This window comes from Notamacropus eugenii, chromosome 2 (assembly GCF_028372415.1).
Source record: "Notamacropus eugenii isolate mMacEug1 chromosome 2, mMacEug1.pri_v2, whole genome shotgun sequence".
Taxonomy (NCBI): Eukaryota; Metazoa; Chordata; class Mammalia; order Diprotodontia; family Macropodidae; genus Notamacropus; species Notamacropus eugenii.
The window spans coordinates 88,816,278-88,835,790 of NC_092873.1; the positions used below are offsets into that span (position 1 = coordinate 88,816,278).

Genomic DNA, 19,513 nt, shown 5'->3' on the forward strand with positions numbered 1-19,513 from the left:
TTCTTTTTTGAGCATTTACTTTATTTTACAAGACTGAGTACAGAAAATGCTAAGTTAAAAAATCAAAGGAAAATTGAATTGTGCCTGAAGTCTGTTTTATGTCATTTGGGCTCAGTGAGACTCCTCCCCTTTCTTCTCCTGGGGAATCCTGTTCTCCAATTTCTGGGGCCTCAGCAGGCTTAGCTCCCTGAATCTTCCGAGTGGTGTCAGTCCTGAAGTCTCCAAAGTCATCCCTGGGTCTTCAGGTACTGATGGAATAGGTTACTGACATCTGAACTCTCCACCTTTACCCATCCATCCTCCTTCATGTGGTACACTGTGGGAAAATGGAAGAGAAATGGAGAATTCTTTATCACTAATCTAAGCCCCTTAGGAAGAATTTCTATGCCCCCTATCTCAGTACCCTTAAATTCTGAAAATTAGAGCCCACTTTTCTATTCAGGATTCTAGTGGAGATATTCAGTTAGTCTCTTACTATTGACAAAACCCCCAGAGTAGCTATCGCGATGGGTGGCATGGACGATGGCCCGCCGTCCAAGGTCATAAGCTTCCTCAGGGCTGAGGTCAGGCCGGTAACCACTGTCCAGGACTCCATAGGCATAACTGTTTCCACTGCCTGTGGAAAACATAGTCCCTGAGAGTCTTGTCCCATTTTCATCCACATAATACAGTCCAGGACCCTGCAGGAAAAGAGGAAGAGAGATTTAGGGGGAGGCAATAAAGAACTCAAGAGAAGACATTAAATGAGTCTTAAACCAAGGCAATGATCATAGAAACTGGGATTCTTGTAAACTTTGAACAGAAGCATGGGACCTTGGAAGGAGTTGTGAAATCTAGTGGCATAGGAGAAAGGCTATGGATCTCGTATCAGAAAACCTGGACTTAAATTTTAGATGCCACTCCCCATGTCTGGGGAGTAGTCATTTAACCTCTCCCAACCTTGTTTTTCTCCTTTGAAACATGGGATAAAAATGCTCACAACAGATTTTTGTGAGAAAGGGGTCTTCTGAATCATAAAGTGCTACTCAAACAGCAACTGTTTTGGGGGAGGAGTGTTTCTTTTGGTCATACATCTATCATGCAATATCTAGCATATCTGATGAAGTGGAGTTGCTGGGAAAATGAAGCTCAGGCAGCCCACATTTGCAGTGGAGTGAAAGCAACACACCTTTTTGTCCCAACCACAGATCATACTGCCCATGGACAGCCCCATGCCTCGGTATTGGCACATCATGTTGGACAGCAACTTGGAAGCAGCAGACACAGAGATGCGCTCCCCATTCCGAAGGCGGTACAAGCTAAGGAGGAAGAGGTTGGTGGAGGGGATTTTAGTCAAGTCAATGAGCACTTATTAAGTGCCTACCAGGTGCCAGGCACTATGCTAAATGTTTAGAGTTAGAAGAAGGAAATGGGGAGAGGGAGGAAAAACTGATTAAAGTGGTCTACTTCAGCAGACAGAGAGCTCAAAGTATGTGAGGAGAGATAGTGGATGCCTTTGGGTAGCCTGAATATCAGGGAAAATTTGAAGGTTAGATTTTCAAGCACCTAAGGCTTCAAACCCCAGACAGCTGGGCATGAGAGGGTATCCTCAAAACGGTACTGAGACTTCCAAATCATTTAAATTTTTTTAAAATCTCCTAAGTCTGTCCATTTTCAGAAAGGATAAAAGATTGTACACAATACACTTTATATATATTTTTTTACAGTTCATGTAATTTGGATTTCTCTATTTTATAGATTTTACTAATCTGTGAGGCAGGTTGTAGGATCTGAGAAGGCTAGTGTTCTTTGGAAAGATAAGATTTGTGAGGAAGAGGTTTGTGGGTGGAGATAATACAGAATGAGGACCAGTTAATAAGAGATAAGAAATTCCATCTTAGCATGAATGGAAAGGAAGGCCTCAAGAAGCTTAGGGTGAGATTTGGGGACTCCCTTACCGACATTCTTTGGCCAAGAGGCGCTCCCAGTATTGACAGTCAGCTGCACAGCCTGACATGGTGCCCAGAAGGTAAGGATTGATCTCAATTACTTTGTTCACATGCAGAGTGGCTGGGAGAGCAATTACACACTGGTTTAACTGGAAGGCAAAGAACCTGACCCACATCCTGTCCCAGTCCCAAATCTTCCTTCCCCAGTTCCAATCAGAGATGTAGGCTGGAAGCTCCTTCCTTATGGAAGATGTCCAAATTCCAGTCCCTAACAGTCAAACTCACCAATGTAACTCCCAGCTGAGGCCCGGGAATCTACTGCCACAATCACACCGTGCTGGAACTTGAAGGCTAGTGTGGTGGTACCATGGGCCATCTCAATTCGGACTTGATGGGCAGCATCCGCCTCCAGGGAACGAAGGAATTCAGGAGGCTGAAGGTGGAAGGACACAGAAACAGGAGAGAGGGGGCCAGTGAGAGCCTCAGGATGAGTGGACTGGGCAAACCGATTTGGACAATGTGAGAAAAAAGGGGAGCACTTAAAGTCACCCATCAGGGCACGAGAACTTGAAGGGCTGAGTGATGGGATAGGAGGAAGGATTCACAATGGGGGAAAACGATGTAACAGCTTGGGAACTGGCTTAAGGAGGCAAGGAATAAGACAAGTCCTTCACCTTCCACAAGAACATCTGTCCCCCTGGCAGGCTGGCGGAAATAAAGAGAGGAGAGATTCGACAAGAACTCACTCTGAACTCCGCAGAACCCCTTCCCCCCCACTCCCACCTTTGATTCAGTCTCGCAGTTCAGCAATTCATTTCTCACATGGCCGCTGACATTTTCGATGTTTTCTGACAGAAAACCGCCCCCCTACTCATGCCAGTTTTTAACTCATTGGTGAGATTCCATTCCAGCCCTCACCTGCAGCCCTCTTGGAACGGCCAATTCCGGGGTCCGCAGGGAGAAGCTGTAGTGTTCAGGACCTCGGCTGTGTCCACTCCCCGTGCCACGCGAAACCTGACTCTCCCAGGGAGCCCCGCACACTTCGAGTAGCGCCATGATCTTCCCCTTTGCCACTCCACTTACGGACTAAGCCTCCTAGCCCACGGGAAGTGAAAGCGAAAGCCTGGTACAGAGGGGGCGGGAGCCAGAGCTAGAGCCTTCCTTCCCCATCCACCTACCTCCCCCGCCCTTCCCCACACACCCACACACCTCAGGCCTGAGGCATCCAGGGTGGGTGCTATCAGAGTGTCACAGTGTTCTTTCACCGAGGTCTCAGAAAAGAGAAACAAAGAGTGGGTAGAAAAGATGGACTGTCCGAAGTAGAGGAGGAGAGGAAGGTGGGGAGCACATGTAAGGGCAGGGAGTTCGGAAAGAGCTGCTTTCTATCGAGGGACATCTGAAAAAGACAGGCTGGGCCTTGGACAAGATGAGAGAAGCTGGAACCTGCGGGAGAGGGGCTCGGGTCCGATTGACTGCCCAGTGCTAGGCAGTTTGCAGAGATGGAGATGACGACTGAGGGAATCGCCCTGTGCACGGACTGGATAGAAATCCAGAGTGGGGCAGTGCTTTGGGGTGGGGTGAGAGACGCGGCCAAGGACACTCCACTCCCACCGGCCTCCCACCTCTCCGCCCCCGCAGCCCCGATACTTTGGCAGTGTTCAGTTCTGCTTGGGGAAATGGAAAAGAATACTAGGAGAAGGTACGCCCTCCCGCCCATCTTCTTAACTTGCTCCTACCCAAGAGCAGACTTCTCTGCTCCCAGCCCCGAACATCCCGCGACTAACTCCACTAGCTTCTCAGTGTGCAACTTCCCAAACCCAGCCGGGGCTCCAACCTATGAGAGCCTAATCCGCCTAACAACCAAAGATGTCACGATACAGATCTCTTCCTGATTGGACTAGATTCTCAGACACACTTGCACTGACCAACTTGAGGCAAGGAAGCAACCAAGAGGCAATTGTGAAACCCTCTAAGAAGGGCCGCTCCTGTGGAAAGACGGTCCAGAGATGTGAGGGGAAAAGGAGAGGAGGGGTGGGGGCTTCAGTGGAGAGAGCAGTGAAACCTGTTCGGCAAAATGCTCACTCTTTGCTCCTCCTCCTTATCTTCAGCTTTCACTTCCAAAGTAGAAAGCCCCTGTTCATAAAGCAGCAAGGGCAACTGTCCCCCTTCCCTGCCCCCACGCCCCGTCCGGGGCCACCAGGTACCCTTCACCCGGTAACAGCTGGTGGAGGGGAGAGGGCTGGGACCGGAGGAAGGCGGAGAAGAGGGAGGGTAGAAGAGACTAGAAAAAGGATGGCTAAGGGGCTGGTAGGGGGCCAGTAAATAAAGCAGCAGTCAGAGAACTGATAATGATGTATTGCGTTTGTAGAGACCGTTCCATTTTATGTGCACTGATATGCTTATTATAGCAGCAGCAGCATTCTGCATTTAGTGCTTTGAGGTTGACAAGGAGCTTTACCTATTTTTCCTATGATCTCTCATGGGATCATAGAGCTGGGGATATTAGTAGTCAATTAATCCAACTTCCTTACTTTATTGGTGGGGAAACTGAGACCCACAGGGTCTAAATGACCCACTCAAGGTCACACTGGTAGTAAATGGCAAACTGAGATTTTAAGCCAGGTCTGCTGCCTGCAAATCCAGAAATTTACTCACTGTACTGTCCTGATTTCCCCAAACTTACAGTTTTACAGCTGAGGATCATCAAATTTAGGGGTGAGAAGAAGCCTTAGTGATCCTCCAGAAAATTTAAACGCCCTTATTTTACAGAATAGGAAACCAAGGCTCAGAGAGAGAAAAGTTGAAGCTAGTTTCCCTAAGTCCCAAAGAAGTGCCATCTTTGCCTGACACTTCAGTTCAGCAAGCAAACTTTAGGCTTTTCCTATAGTGCCTTGGGGCATTTCCACCACCCCCTGCAACTCACATGTTTGGTTTTCCCCAGAGAATAACTCTTCAGTAATATCAAGGTATTCTTAAGGCCTGCATTTCCCAGTACCACAGTTCATGGATCCCATAGGTTAACTTTAATAGCCAGAGGAAGTAATCTCTTAAAATTAAATACATTTAATGATATGGCACACTAAGAAACAAAGCAACAAAACATTTCTGGCACAAACCTTGGATGCACTAGCCTGCAAATTCACACATCACTGTTTGGAGTGGAGACATGTAGGGAATATGGATGGATGGGGGCACATGCAAGGAACATGGGTGGCCAGAGCACAAACACAGAAAAGTATGATGGAGGCCACTACCGGACTTGTCATGTTATTGTGTGACTCCTGTCAGGTCTTCATGGGGCTGAAAGTGCGGAGAGATTCTCATGGTATCATAATTCACCCTAAAGCTCAGATAGATGCTACTTATTACCTCCAATTTCTGACAGCAGAAATCTTTCCCTATCTCTTCCTCAAAGAAAAAAATAAACATAGGTAATCCATTTTCTTTTCATTTAAAGTATATATGCCTTTTCCTCTCCTTTTAGAAAAAGTCAGAAACTTTTGCATGAGACCAGCAGGATACCTCCACTCTGGTTCTCCTGGCTTGTTCTTCTAACCTCTTCTGTGTCAAGCCCTTTGACAATATGTTAAAGCCTATGAACTTCTTCTAAGAATAATATTCCAAAATGTAGTATGAAATAAAATACAGAGGATTACCATGGAAGCCAATTATATTAAAATAATGATTTTTTAAAATAAGTTCATGGATCCCAAATTAAGAACCCCTGCTAGAATATTGGTTTCTTATTCCCTCGTAGTGCTAAGAACACCCCAGCATGTGATTCTCAGACCTAGACTGGAAGCTAGCCAAAGATCTGGGTTCTTTCAACCTAGCTGATAGTTTGAGCTCAAACCTTTTTTCTGTATTTGTCTTCCTGGGTCAGGACACTGAGTCCTTCTATCAAAGACCTCAGCCTTGCTTACCGTGAGCATTCCATAGCCTTCTCAGGTTTAATTTCTGAAGGTTAGACTATAAAGTAGGCAGTGGTTATTTGTCTCATAACTACCAAACAGTGCAGGGATTCAAAGTTCCTCACTTTTCAAATCCTCATTTTTTTCTTTTATGGAGATAAGTGGATGAGGAAAAGGCAGAGATATGCTAAGCTTTGAGGATAAGATCTCTCTGGTCCCCCATATAGCACCATTCTTGCAAATGAAGATAGAACCAACACAAAGTCTCTGGGTAGCTTGAAAGACAAGTCCCCAAAAACATGTACAAGGTTCTTTTCTGGAGGTACAGATAGAAAACTCAAAACACTCTCCTCCCTCCAGAGGCTTACAGTCTCCTGCAACGTATAAACAGGTAAGTAAATATAATTTGCAAAGGTAGAGAAGAAACAAGGGGGCTTAGGAATGTCTGTCAGAGAAAGTGAATCCCAAAGTGAAACTTAAAGGAAGCAAAAGCTCAAATAAAGAAGGAATTATTTCCGGATATGGAAGGACAGCCTATGCAAAGTCCTGGACATGTAAAATTCATTATCAAGTTCAAGGAGCAACAAGCAGGCAAGTTTTCCTGAAATGTGGAGTGAAGTCTTGAAAAGAAGATTAGTGCCCATTTGAGAAGGACTTTAAGTGCCAAATGGGGGGCTTTGTATTTTATTTCTCAAGGCAATAGGAAACCAATGAATACTTTTTTTTAGATCAGGATTGGGAATGGGGAAGGTAATAGTCAAATCTATTCCTTAAGATTATTTTTTTCTTAAGCTTATTTTAAGAATTGTAATAATATGGATTGTAAAAACAAGACAGTGAGGGCAGAGAGACTAATTAGAAAGCTATTGCAATAGCCCAGGAAAAAGTGGGAGAAAGGCTGGAACTAGGTTAATGACTTGGAAGAAAAAAAAGGGTGGATGTAAGAAATGTTGTGGATATACAAACAACAGGAATTGACAACTGATGGGATGGTTAGAAGAGACTGAAGCTTCATGAATGACTATGAGATTGGTGACCAATCTGGGTGATTAGCAGGATGGTAGAATTCTCAGTAGTAATAGGAAAGTTTGGGAGAGTGGTAGATTAAGAAAGGGAGAGAAGCAGTTCAATGTCTGAGCATGCTGAGTTTCAGATATCTGCGGGACAACTGAATTGGAGATGTGCAGACAGGTAAGATGTGAGACTGGAGCTCATGAGAGAGATGATGGCAGGCTGTAAAAATTAAGAAGTCTTCTAAAGAGAAGTAACTAAACATCACGGGAGTTGATGAGATTGCTGAGTCTAGAAAAAGAAGAAAAGAGTCCAGAAGAGATATAGTGGATACTCAAGCTTAGGGGGTAAGACAAGGTTGATGACCCAGTGAAGGAAACTCAGAAAAAAATGGTCAGATAGGTAGCAGGAGAACCAGGAAAGAGCAATGCCATAAAAACAGAGATAAGAGTATGTCTGGAGGGGAAACTGTCAGCAGTGTCAAAAACAGCAGGAAATTCAAGTAAAATGAGAACTGAGAAAAATCCGTTGGTGTTAGTCACTAAAAGATCTTCATTATCCTCAGAAAGAATAGTTTCAACTGAATGATAGGAGGACAGGAAATAAATGACATAAAATGAGAAGGGAGTGATAGGGAAGGAAATGTAGTCAGTGAGTGTAAAAGATTTTCTATAGAAGTTTGGACATTAAATGGAGGAGAGATGGAGGACAGCTGTAGATGATGGCAGGATTTAAGGAATGGGGGAGATGCGGGTTTATTTCTAGATAGCAGGAAAGACACAAATGGGTAGAGATTGAAAATGAAAGAGAGAAAGGGGACTCAAAGAGTCTAAGTGACTTGCCCAAGGTTACACAACTGGCAAATAACAAAAATTTGAACACCAAAATCTTCCAACTCCAACTGTATACTTCTAACCATACTCATTTAGGAGACCAGGAGTAAGAGGAAGAGAAAAGGTAAGTATGGGAGATTCCAGTGCTTAGTTGTTATAACATCTAGGAGAAGAGCTGGAGAGACCCTGAGGCATTGCAACTAGAAAAACAGAGGAACCACAAAACTTAAGAAAATACTAAGCTTGTTCTTAGCTTCAAGCATTTCCATAATATTTCTGTGTCAGCAGAATAGAGAATTGCTCCTCCAATGCCCCTAATGTCCACACCCCAGTCAGCCTCTCTGGTAACTTTCTCCCTCATTTTCTGTGCCCCTTCAACTCAAAGACCTTGAACTCCGGCTTTATAAAATATGATTGATAACTACTGTTGTTATCTATCCTTTACAAGCTGGAGAAGCAGTCAGTAATAAAAGATAATCTCCTTGGGAACAGGGGCTGTTTTGTTTCTGTCTTCATTTCTCCAGTGCTTAGAACAGCTTAGAACAGTGCTGGCACAATAATAAGTTCTTGTTAAAAAAAATGAATGAATTCCCACTAAGTTGTTCCCATTAAATATTTCTTTGCCTTCCCCTACACTAGTATTTGCAATTTAAAAGAGGACCCTGAAGTAGAAAAACTTTAACGAAAGGAATTAATGTTGATGATGGGAACATAATTAGTCGGAGTGTAATTGTGGTGTGGAAAAACTTTCTGAAACTGCTAAATGAGGCATGTGCCAAAAAAAGAGTCTGAAATGCTTCTTCTCTCCTTCAGTTTTCAGATGAGAGAAGAGCTTTGGCTTCCCCCATAAGGGAGATTCAAGTATATTTTTCATTCCTGAGGAGCTGAGTTCCCACTTGTGCCCTCCACCATGGTCCAGTATCGGCCCCTTTGCTCCATGAGCTGCCTATGGGTCCCACTCTCCTGAATGACCCCCTCCTCCAGGAAGAGTATATGGTCAGCCCTTTCCACAGAGCTGAGACGTTGGGTGATGAGAAGCACTGCCTGAGAGGCCCTCCTGGGGGATTCATACACAAGCTGCTCCACCTGTAAGAAGAAGGCACAGACGCTGTTAGTAGTTCAGAAAGCCTCATGCACAAACCATAACATTAATACCACTTGCATTAACTGTGTCTTCCATAGTGATCCCTTACTGCCCTCTCAACCCAAACAACTGGCTGCAAGAAACCTATGAGCTCTAGGGAAAGAAGAATAAGCTAGCACATCCCTAGGTATGGTTCTGCATTTAATCAAGGTTTTTCTGGTGGTACTAATGATAGCAATGATGAGCATGAAGAAAAAAAAGGAAAAGAAGTGAAATTTAAGAAGTTTATCTAGAAGATTTTTGTAGTATAGGCTTTCTCAAACAGAAAATTCTCTGGGTACATCAGGAAGGAATTAGGGTTGCCTTCAGTTTTAAGGATTTGGGAGTTAGGAGAGTTGGAAAGGTTGCTGTCTCACCCTTAATTGGTTGTCCGTATCCAGGGCACTGGTGGCATCATCTAAGATGAGGACCCGGGGGTTCCGGATCAGAGCCCGAGCCAGGGCAACTGCCTGCTGCTGACCACCTGACAGCTGGCTCCCAGACTCTCCTATGTCTGGAGAGAGAACCAGATACATTGAGAGCAGGACCATTATAGCCATACAAAAATATGTACTTTCTCCCTTAGACTAAAGGGGTGCATAGAGCTGAGACCAGTTCCTCAACACAGTAGTGGGATGATAAACATTCTGTGAGGGTCCATGGAAACCAAGGAATGAGATTCCAAAGGCTTTAATTCATCTATCTTTGTAACTTCTTCCCTAGAAAGAAGTCTGAACTGTCTAGGCTCTTGAATCAGGGGGAGCAAACTCACCTAGTCCACTATATCTAGACAGCCCCAAACCATGATCCATAGGTCATCCACTGATCCATGTGAATATCTTGCTATGGGCCCTGCCACTGTATGTGTTTACTTGCCTTCCTTTTCCACCTCTTGCTTTGAGCACAGTCTTCCTATCCATAGTAGCATTGCTTCTGAAAAAGACTGTTCTACGGATTACTCATCATCCCTATGATTCTATAGACTAAAAGTCTTTTCCTTGGCTGCTGCTCACCTATATGTGTTGCCTTCCTTTACTAGAATGCAAGCTAGCTGAGAGCAGACACTTTCTTACCTTGGTATTTGTATCCCCAGAACTTAGCACAGTGCTTGGCATATAGCACTTAATAATAGGTAACATTTCTATAGCACTTACTATGTGCCAAGCACTGTGCTAAGCCCTTTACAATTATTTCATTTGATCTCCCAGCAATCCTGGGAGGTAGGTGCTTTTATTATCCTCACTTCACAGATGAGGAAACCAAGGCAAACAGAGGTTAAGTGACTTGTCCATTGTCACAGAGCTAGTAAGTGTCTGAGACTGGATTTGAACATTTGTATTTTTAGGCAGCTACGTAGCAAAGTGAATAAAGATTAGGCATGGAGTCAGGAAGACCTGAGCTCAAATAAGGCTTCAGACACTTAACTGTGAGACATTGGCAAGCCTGCCTCAATTTCCTTAGTAGCAAAAATGGAGATGGTAATAGCACCTACCTCCCAGGGTTGTTGTGAAGATCAAATAAAATACCCCAGTGCCTGGCGCATGGTAGGCTCTTACTAAATGATTGTTCTCTCTTTCTTGTTCCCTTCCTCTAGTATTGATTAAATGCTTTTTCATTGATTCATTCATTCCTTACCTGTCTCTGGTATAAGGCTGAGTTAAACATGAAATGGAATGAGCCAGGTACTGGCGGTGAAGGCATGTGTCTACATAGTAAGTGAATATTCACAGTACCTGTATAGTAGCCCTGGGGCAACTGAGAGATGAAAGTGTGAGCTCCAGCCTCCCTGGCAGCCTTCATGATCTCCTCCAGCTCTGCCTTCTGGCCCAATCCATAGGCTATGTTTTCATACAGATTCCGTCCAAACAACTGCGGCTCTTGTGACACTGCAGCCACCTGGGAAGAGCCAGGAGTAAGGGAAGGTAGAGGGAGGAGGAGAGGGAGCTCAGATCAAGGTTTGGGTATTTCCATTCCTCATGATAAATTCCCCATTTCTATCACACCCACCAACAAGGATGCTGCTGGGCTATGACCAGGAACTCTGTCTGCCCTTCTTTCTCCTCTTCATTCCTTCACTGACCTATTCTCCCAAGGGTGCTCTGACCTAGGTGATCCTCCAATGCTTACCTGTGAGTGCAGGTATCGGTGCTGGTAATCGGGCAGTGGCTTTCCATCCAACAGCACCTGGCCCTTTGTAGGCTGATACAGATTCTGCAGCAATGCAGCCACTGAGCTCTTCCCAGCCCCATTGGGCCCCACTAGGGCTGTCACCTTCCCAGGGCACAGAGTGAATGTCACTCCCTAGAGGAACAAGAAAGGGAAGATATTAGGGGAGAGACAGAGAGAACCTATCCTCTGGTTAAGCAGGTACACATACACATACCACCTACATACATACATGCATGCATACACACATATATACACATCCATACATCATAAGATGGGGCTAGTGTAACTCCTATATAAAAGGGAGAAGGGAGAATAGAAGAAAGTTGAGAGGAAAAATAGGATCTCAGTCACCACTGCCAGAATGGTTGGAAAGTGTGGATATGTCTGAGAGGTTTTTTTTAATAGCTCCAAGCTGATTCATGAGTTTGGGTTCATGAGAACCTGTAGGTGGGTTCTCTCTGAACCTCTCTCTTCCCTGTGTGGAAAGATTGAGGATGTTAAGTTGGTACCTGAAGCAAAAGCATTTCATCCAACCAAGGAGGAGGTGAGATGAGTTGAAGAAGGCTAATGTCACAGGGGGTATCTGACAGTCTAGGAATTGGATGAAGTGGAGTATTAGGGGGAGGAGATAATACCTGTAGCACCAAGACATCTGGCCGACTGGGGTAGGCAAAGAAGACATCATGGAACTCTACACAGCCACGCAGGGTATGAGGTGCCAGGGAACCACTGGAAGGGCATTGGGGTATCCGGTCTAAGTACTCAAAGATCTTCTCTGAGGATCCCACAGCCTTCTGTACATTGGGAATGGTGGAGAGCAACACCTAAAGGAAGAGGGATGAGCTATGAGGAAAGTGAGAGGACACCATGTGTTGTCTGGGATATCTGACAGGAGGGCTGGAAAGAGGATGCAGAATGTGATGGGAGAGGAGGAAAAAGAAGCAATGGTCAGTGGGGGGGGGGGGGGAGGTCTCACCTCAACAGCAGTGGTGAACTGGATCTGGTAAAGGACAAAGTTGACAAGGTCTCCTCTACTCACATCCCCATCGGTCACCATCTTTCCCCCCATGTACAGAATTCCCACTTTCAGCAGAAGTCCTAAGAACTGAGGATAGATCAGAGAGTACAAGTTGGGGATAGCAGAGGACTATAATCATAATTATGTCACATTCATGAAAATAATAGCACTGGAGCCTCAAGTACAGTCACAGAGTCACATCATTAGGTATCATACAAGAATAGATGTGAGATCTAGGGAAGGAAATAAGGACCCTCTCTGAACTCATACTATCCATGCCCACTGAAGAAAAAATATATTCCCTTATCCCCAAGTTCCCCTGTCCATGCAACCTGGGACCTAAAAGACACCAAGAAAGGGAGAGGCAAGATGCAGGGACTTCATAGCACCCCAGTAGAGGTGGAAAAAAGGAACCCAAAGTAGAAAGACAAGTTATCCTCCTGTAAAGGAGCTAATGCACTAGACCCCCTTGATGAAGGCAACTACCTAGAACCTCAAATAAGGGGAAAAGCTATGAGGCTAATCATGAGAGTGGGACTTTTCCCTCAGTGTCCTAAAAGGGGAAATTTGGCCCTGGAGTCCCTGGATAGTGACTATAAGTACTAGGGGGTCTATAACTACTAGGCTAGTAAGTGGGTACTCTAACCCTAGATACTTACATTGGTGGCCCACATGTTGACAGTATAGGCCAGTGCCTCCTTTTGGTTAAGTTTCTGTGTCTTCTGGAGCTGATGGGCAAACCTCCGTGCCTCTCCTTCCTCGTTGGCAAAGCTTCTGACTGTGGGCATAGCAGAAAGTGCCTCCACAGCCACCTGGCTTGACTCTGCCAGGGATGTCTGCACTTGGACTGCCAGGGACTATGGGGACAGAGGGTAGTAACATAGTGTTGTATAGAGAGAATTTTCTTAGTACATTTTCATACGATTATATAGAAATTGATGGTGTGAAGGAACAGGAAAGACGGTCCTATGGGTCTGACTATTCTCTGTGTCCCCAGTCCACAGAAGGGGAAAAAGTCAGGGGATAGTTGAACATTTTCCCAGACCCCTGTTGGAGAAGGGAGGCAGTGCCAAGAGCACTGCTTGGGTAGTTAGGAAGTGTGAATTCCAGTGTAAGCTCTGCTACCAGCTGGTTAGTCATGAGATCTAACAAATCATTTATGTTCTCTGGTCTCCACTTGCCTTATCTGCAGAATAGAAATAACACTTGCACTAGCTAACTCATGGATGGGTGTGAGGAAAGAGCTTTGTACTCTGTAAAGTATTCTGAGGATGTGTCATTAAAAATAAGATTACATGACCTGTTAGCTGGTACAGTAGATAGAGAACTGAATTTGGAGTCAAGGAGATCTGAGTTTAAACCATCCCTCAGACACCAGCTGTGTGGCCCTGGGCAAACCACCGAACCTCTCCCAGCCTAAGTTTCCCCATCTATAAACTGGAGATAATAATAGCTCCTACCTCTCAGGGATGCTGTGAGGATAAATAAGATAGCATGCAAAGTGCTCTGCAAATGCTAGAAAAATATTATTAGCATTACCATTGATGCTGCTGCTGTTATTTTATGATGTAAGGACATAGAGATACCAATGCATACAAAGGAATGCGAAGACACAGGGGAAGAGGGAAAGCAGAAGGAAGGGGTACAGCAATCCCCTTAGAACTATCGGAACATAGGGATTCTAGGATTTGGGTACCCAGAAAAGCGAGAAGAATAGAGGCAAAGAGAAAGTTTATCCTAGAAAGCACCGTAGAAAATTGATATCATAAGGGGACATAGTAAATGAAAATGGCCAGAGAATGACCTAGAGACAGAGGCTGTGGTAGAAAAGGGCCAGAGTTCTAGCAAGAGAACCGTCAGGGCCATGGGACAAAGACTATATGCCCTGTAGTCTTTTTCAGTATGGGGGCAAAGGAGGACCAGAGAAACTAAGCTTGTCCAAGTTAAGTGTAAAGAACAGACTGGGGCTCATGAAAATAGAGTCAAAGTTGGGGAGAAATGCTGGAGAAGAGAAGTTCCCTGGACTTACCTGGTGCCACTTGCCCAGCTCCTTGGGCACAAAGAAGAGCACAGGCAAAGCAATCAGTGTCACCAGGGTGAGGGTTGGAGACCCCCAGACCATAATTCCCAGCAGACACAGTCCTCGAAACAAGTACCACAAGAGTAGGTTTAGCTTCTCACTCAGAGACTCACTTAGTATGGCTGTATCCTCTGACACCCGAGACGTGATAGCACCTAAGGAAGAGGAAGGAAAGTTGAGGGTCTGACCAGAGCTGAAGATCTGGAGTACCTGGAAGTGGAAATGAAAATATGAAGACAGGTTGAGGCAGACAGGAAAATGTCTGGGAAAATTTTGGAATGAGGCTAGGGGCTCATTAGTTCAGTCACTACCTAAGGGCCACCACTAAAGGACTTTGGGACCCCAAGAGAATGGGAGAGGAGTGTGTGAGGTTGGGTGGTGGAGCAGGATCACAGCTGCAAAGTTCTCTTTGGGGATCTAGTGATACCTGTTGTGCAGTCATAGAGTCAGAGGACCAAGGGTTCAAATTCTAAATGTGGCAAGTCATTGGAACTATATGGGAGCACAGCAAGAGTATTAGGAGGCAAATGTCTCTGGTTCTGAGAATAAAGTGGGTGCAGGATTGATTTTTTTGTATAGATGGGATACATAGTAGGTTGTCCTTTCTGATTTTTGACTTAAAAGGCCAAAGAAAATATGATTAGTACTATATAGGGTTGTACAAAAGACATAAGGAAAGAGAAGAATGTGGAGGGAGATCTGTTCCATTCCCATTGCCACCACCCTAGGATAGACCTTCCCCCTAATTTCCACCCACTTGGACTACTGCAAGAGGCTTTTTGCCCCTACTCTCTTCTCTTCCCATGCTTCATACTGCTGCCAGAAGAATCTTTCTTGTGCAAAGATTTTATCACGTCAGCACCTCCGCACAAGTTTTCAGAAGTTCCCTATTGTCAACTAAATAATATTCATATTCCTCCTGCCTGTCACTCAAGGTCTTCCTCAATCCACCCTACTCTTTCACTCATTTAATAATATTCTCTTCTATACAGTCTGTGCTCCCTGTCCTCATAAACTGCGCTCTCATGCTGACATGCCTTTGTTCCTGATACCTGGAACGTCCTCTTTCCCCACCTTTGCCTTTGAATTCATATACATTCTTTCAAGCTCAACTCCAGTTCTACCTCCTCCCAAGAAGCCTACCTCAATTTTCTCTTATTCCTCAGATTGCAAGTAGCACTTTTCTTCCCCATTGCTTTTTATCATACGTATCATCTGAAATTGTGTATTACAATACACAATTAGTGATATTAGTGTTAATTAGCCATATTAGTGTTCTTTTTCATAGAAGCTATAGGGCTCCTTAAGCTATCATTGACATGATTCATCTCAGTGTCTACTTTGTGACTTTTCTTACATTATGCATATGGACATATTTGCTTCTTAGAACTTTATAACTTCAAGCAGCACCATTACTCTCAGGAATAGAAATTAATTGACATTGTTGTCAGAAAACATAAATGTTTTTATACACATTTCTACATAGATTAATAATCAAGACTTCACATGAGAGTGCCACGGGCATGTGCATATACACACACATGCACACACACACACATTAGGAACTAGGATTTCATCTTCTCCTCCCCTATAGAATCTGAGCTAGCATTCATATGGAGAATCATTAGGAGAAATTTATAAGTTCCATTGTCAGAAAACCTTTGATTTTCACTTGGGAAAATGACCCAAAGTAATCCTCCTGCTACTGGCCTTACCTTAGTCCACTACAATTCCACTCAGATGCACTCCTCTGGACATCTTCATCATTGGAAACCTCTTTATCCTGCAAAATCGCTTCAGCCCTAGAACTCACACTTCATCAGCACCCTCTGCCCCTAGGGCCTCTTTCTCTATCTGATTGTAATGTGGAGAACTTTGCCCAGAGATTCCATTTAAGGAAGGTGCCCAGGTCAGCCATCTCTTCATTTCCATCCCAGCTGTATTTCACTCCTCTGGATTTCCCCATCATGCCCCTAAGCTGGGTACCACCCCTCCACTCTCACTGCTTTTCAGTTTCCTTTTGTATATTATCTTCCTTCATTCAATTATAATCTCCTTCAGGGCAGGAGCCATTCTTTCCCCTTTTTGTATCCACAGTGCTTAGCACCATACCTAGCACATCACTGTTGTTATTTTATTGATTAGTCTTGTCCAACCCTTTGTGAGCCCATTTGGGATTTTCTTGGCAAAGCTATTTGGGTGGTTTGCTATTTCCTTCTCCAGCTCATTTTACAGATGAATAAATTGAGGCAAACAGGGTTAAATCAGGGTCACACAGTTGGTAAGTGTCTCAGGTTGGATTTGAACTCAGGTCTTCCTGACTCTAGGCCTGGCACTCCATCTGCTGTCCAACCTAGCACCTAGCACCTAGTAGGTGCTTAATAAATATTTATTGACAAACTATCCTGTGTACCTGGGTAGTCTTAGTTCTTACTTCTTACAATTTTTTTTTTTTGCTTTCACCCTTCTAACCAGCCAAAATGGTCTCCTCCATCTTCTGAAATATAACTACACAAGTAAGTATACACCTGGGCTCAAAGGGCTCTGCCCCGTAGCAAGTGGATCAGATCCTCCATCATCTCCCTTTCTTATCCAAGAGTAGATTGGGAAGCACTTTAATTTCATATTCTCCCTAAACCCCCACTTTCAATCAACTAGTGCACTCAAAAATTTAAAAGCAGAAATTACAGAAAGATTACAGATAACACCTTGCTCTCCATCATTTCCCATGTTAGAACCCCTGTCCCCCCAAAAAAGAGTCATTTTTAACATGCATTAGAGAAGGATCTTTCCATGTACAAAAAGGAGAAGCTGGAAAGTCGTATTTGAAGCTACCATTGGATACAGATGACAGCATCGAAGATTTAGAACTGGAAGGTGCCTAAGAGGGCAGCAAGTCTAAGTCTCTCTTTTTACAGATGAAGAAACAAAAATTAAAACACTTACCCAGTGTCATGCAGCCCATAAGTGCCTGATGCTGGATGGAAACCCAGGTCTTCTTGATTTCCACCCCAGATTTCCACTGCACTACGTTACCCTTCCTTTAGAAGACCACAGCACTGCTCCTGTCTTCAGCTATCTTAAGGTTCCTTCCAGCTCTATAGACTATTCTTTGACATATGTCCCTTGGAGACAGAAGTCTTGTATGTGGTTTTCTCATTATTCCTTGGTGTGGACCCCTGAATTACCACATGATCATTGATTTAGTGAGGGCTTTGGGTCCAAATGTCAGGGGCAACTGACTAAATCTCCTCATTTTAAAGCTCCTTGAACTCACACAGATCTCATATTCAAATTGGTATGGTGAGTGGCCCCTCTTCGCTCTATTAGACAATAAGCTTCAGAAGGGTATGCACTGGGTCTTACCTAAATTTTCTATCTCCTCTAGCACCCAGCACAGCTCTCTGAAAAAAGCTGGGGCTTAACAATGTGTGTTGCTTTTTGTTATAAGGGAATCAATAGAACAGGGTATAAGAATGTCTTGTGAGAGTGTATAAGGACTCACCTGTTTGGTTCTGTTGAAAAAAGTCTGTCTCCTGGGACAGGACAGCCCGGAATACTTGTGCCTGAAGATTGCTGTGGGCTTTCCCCATTGTGTAATTATAAATTCCATCACCCAAGAACTCTAACAAAGCACTGAGAAGAAATGAGAGAAAGAGAAGAGGATTACTAGGAGGCTTAATATTTAGCGTGAGGAAGTCTTTTGTTGAATCAACCTGCCCAGAATGCAGCCCTAACTTTCAACTTCCTTCGTTCCCTAGGTCCCCATTCTCCGAGCTTCCAAGCCCAGTTTCCAGACCTGGCTATCGAGAGTATCGACATCAAAGCGATGTTGCGCATGAAGACAGAAGCTTCTTCATCCTGCAGGATCCAGTCTGTGAGGCGACCAGTAAAGAATGGGATAGCCATCTCTCCTGGAGGTGATGAGGTAGCATCAGGGAGGGAGAGAGTGTCAATTAATCAACTAATAGATGCTTATTGGAGGTTTACAATATCAAAGTTGAGGACTTCCAGCTGGACTACATCCCCATCTTCCCTGGTATAGAGATAGAAAGACAATTCCCTCCCCTGAAGAGTCACCTTTATCATACAGTTATACCCCAACCCTCTCAACTATTTCCACAAATCATATAATGTTAGACCTCCTATGTTAGGCCCCTATGAGTTTACACTGCCCAATTCCACGTTTGAGCAGAACCCCAGAGAGGTAAGAAGAATTTCCCAAAGTCAGACAGCTTACACACGGCACCGGGACACAGGTCTCCTGACTCCTAGGCAGTTGTGGTGTTAAGGCAAGACCACTAGATTTGGAGTCAGACGTTCTGGGCATGAAGCTTTGCCTCTGAACTCTCATGTCCCCCTAACTCACCGCCCACAATCTTAAATTCTCCCAAATTTGCCCAGTCCCCTGCATTCCCCCTTTCCTCACCTAGACAGGACAACAGGAGGAAGAACATCACTACTGGGAAGCGACGTAGTTCTGGGCCCAGGAAGCCCAGCAACCGATGCACGATGGACCCTGAGCTCATGGGACGCCCCGGCACCCAAAGATTTCCAAGTTTCTGCCACAGGACAAGCGCCGGCAATGCCATGGCATAGCTGAGAGCGAAAGCGTCTAGCCGGCTTCCCCAGTGGAGCGGCCCAGTCCCGCCTCCACCCCCCAAAGCCTCCCTTCCTCTCAGAGCCTTTAACGAGGCTAGGCTGGGAAGCGCCAGCCCTAGCACTGCTGCCAGGGGCCCCAGTGCAGTCCTCCAGCTTTTAAAGCCGACCTGGTTAGTGGTCCAACGTAGCCCTAGCCACAACACCCCCCAACGTCCCAGGCCGACCACCCAGAGCCGGAGCAGCGGAGGCCCAGTGGGCAGGAGCAAGAGCAGGAGCTGAGGCAGCGCCGGTCGGAGCAACGCGCAGTCCATGAGCAGAAACAGCAGCGGTACCCACAGTACCCCAGAAGTGGCTCGGGGGCTTTGGAGCGACCCGGGAGAACCAGAGCCAGCCATTCTCGGGGCGCTGTCCTGGGTCCTGAGCTGGGTTCCTCTGCGTCTCTCCGCCCTTTGGCTAAAAATGGTCTAGGTCCAGGAGACGCCGGTGTCTGCGTCCAGAGCAGGCTCTTGGAGAGGATAGGGAGTGGAGAAAGGGGCGGGCGGCGGCCAGAGTCTCAGATAACCTCAGGCAACAAACTGTGCGGGGGGGGGGGGGGGGGGGGGGGGCTGCTCAGTAATGAGAAGCGAAGCCGTTTCCTGGAAAAGAAATCGAAAGCTACCTCGGCTCCTTGGATCCGCCCCACCAAGATCGTCCCACCGCGGGAATTCCAGACCTGGGTCTGAGACTTGAAATAAATGGAGAAAGGAGGCCGCTTTGCCCCTCCTTTAACCCCACCTCTCCAACCACAACCTCAAGCCCCTAGATTGCTCAGTTCTCTGCTCAGAAGAATCACTCCTAC

At 45.3% G+C, this 19,513-nt stretch overlaps 2 protein-coding genes across 4 annotated transcripts; both read right to left on the minus strand.

Annotated features, from left to right (window-relative positions):
* PSMB8 (proteasome 20S subunit beta 8) lies at nucleotides 1–3,484 on the minus strand. Of its 2 annotated transcripts, XM_072641697.1 has the most exons (7): nucleotides 3,138–3,484; nucleotides 2,847–3,051; nucleotides 2,214–2,361; nucleotides 1,938–2,049; nucleotides 1,169–1,298; nucleotides 476–680; nucleotides 1–316 (listed from the first exon to the last, which is right to left on the minus strand). In XM_072641697.1, exons 2-7 carry the CDS (start codon nucleotides 2,982–2,984, stop codon nucleotides 228–230), a joined length of 822 nt encoding a protein of 273 aa, XP_072497798.1. In that variant the 5' UTR covers nucleotides 2,985–3,051; nucleotides 3,138–3,484; the 3' UTR covers nucleotides 1–227. The 2 variants fall into 2 exon arrangements, with proteins under 2 accessions (XP_072497798.1, XP_072497797.1); XM_072641696.1 differs by lacking the exon at nucleotides 3,138–3,484 and having other exon boundaries at nucleotides 2,847–3,131.
* Nucleotides 3,485–7,909: 4,425 nt separating this feature from the next.
* On the minus strand, nucleotides 7,910–19,408 carry TAP1 (transporter 1, ATP binding cassette subfamily B member). Of its 2 annotated transcripts, none has more exons than XM_072641695.1 (11): nucleotides 19,334–19,408; nucleotides 17,873–17,987; nucleotides 17,579–17,709; nucleotides 14,023–14,228; nucleotides 12,653–12,850; nucleotides 11,952–12,080; nucleotides 11,611–11,799; nucleotides 10,934–11,107; nucleotides 10,540–10,702; nucleotides 9,184–9,320; nucleotides 7,910–8,769 (listed from the first exon to the last, which is right to left on the minus strand). In XM_072641695.1, exons 2-11 carry the CDS (start codon nucleotides 17,980–17,982, stop codon nucleotides 8,554–8,556), a joined length of 1,653 nt encoding a protein of 550 aa, XP_072497796.1. In that variant the 5' UTR covers nucleotides 17,983–17,987; nucleotides 19,334–19,408; the 3' UTR covers nucleotides 7,910–8,553. The 2 variants fall into 2 exon arrangements, with proteins under 2 accessions (XP_072497796.1, XP_072497795.1); XM_072641694.1 differs by lacking the exon at nucleotides 19,334–19,408 and adding an exon at nucleotides 18,503–19,190 and having other exon boundaries at nucleotides 8,421–8,769.
* Nucleotides 19,409–19,513: the final 105 nt, after the last annotated feature.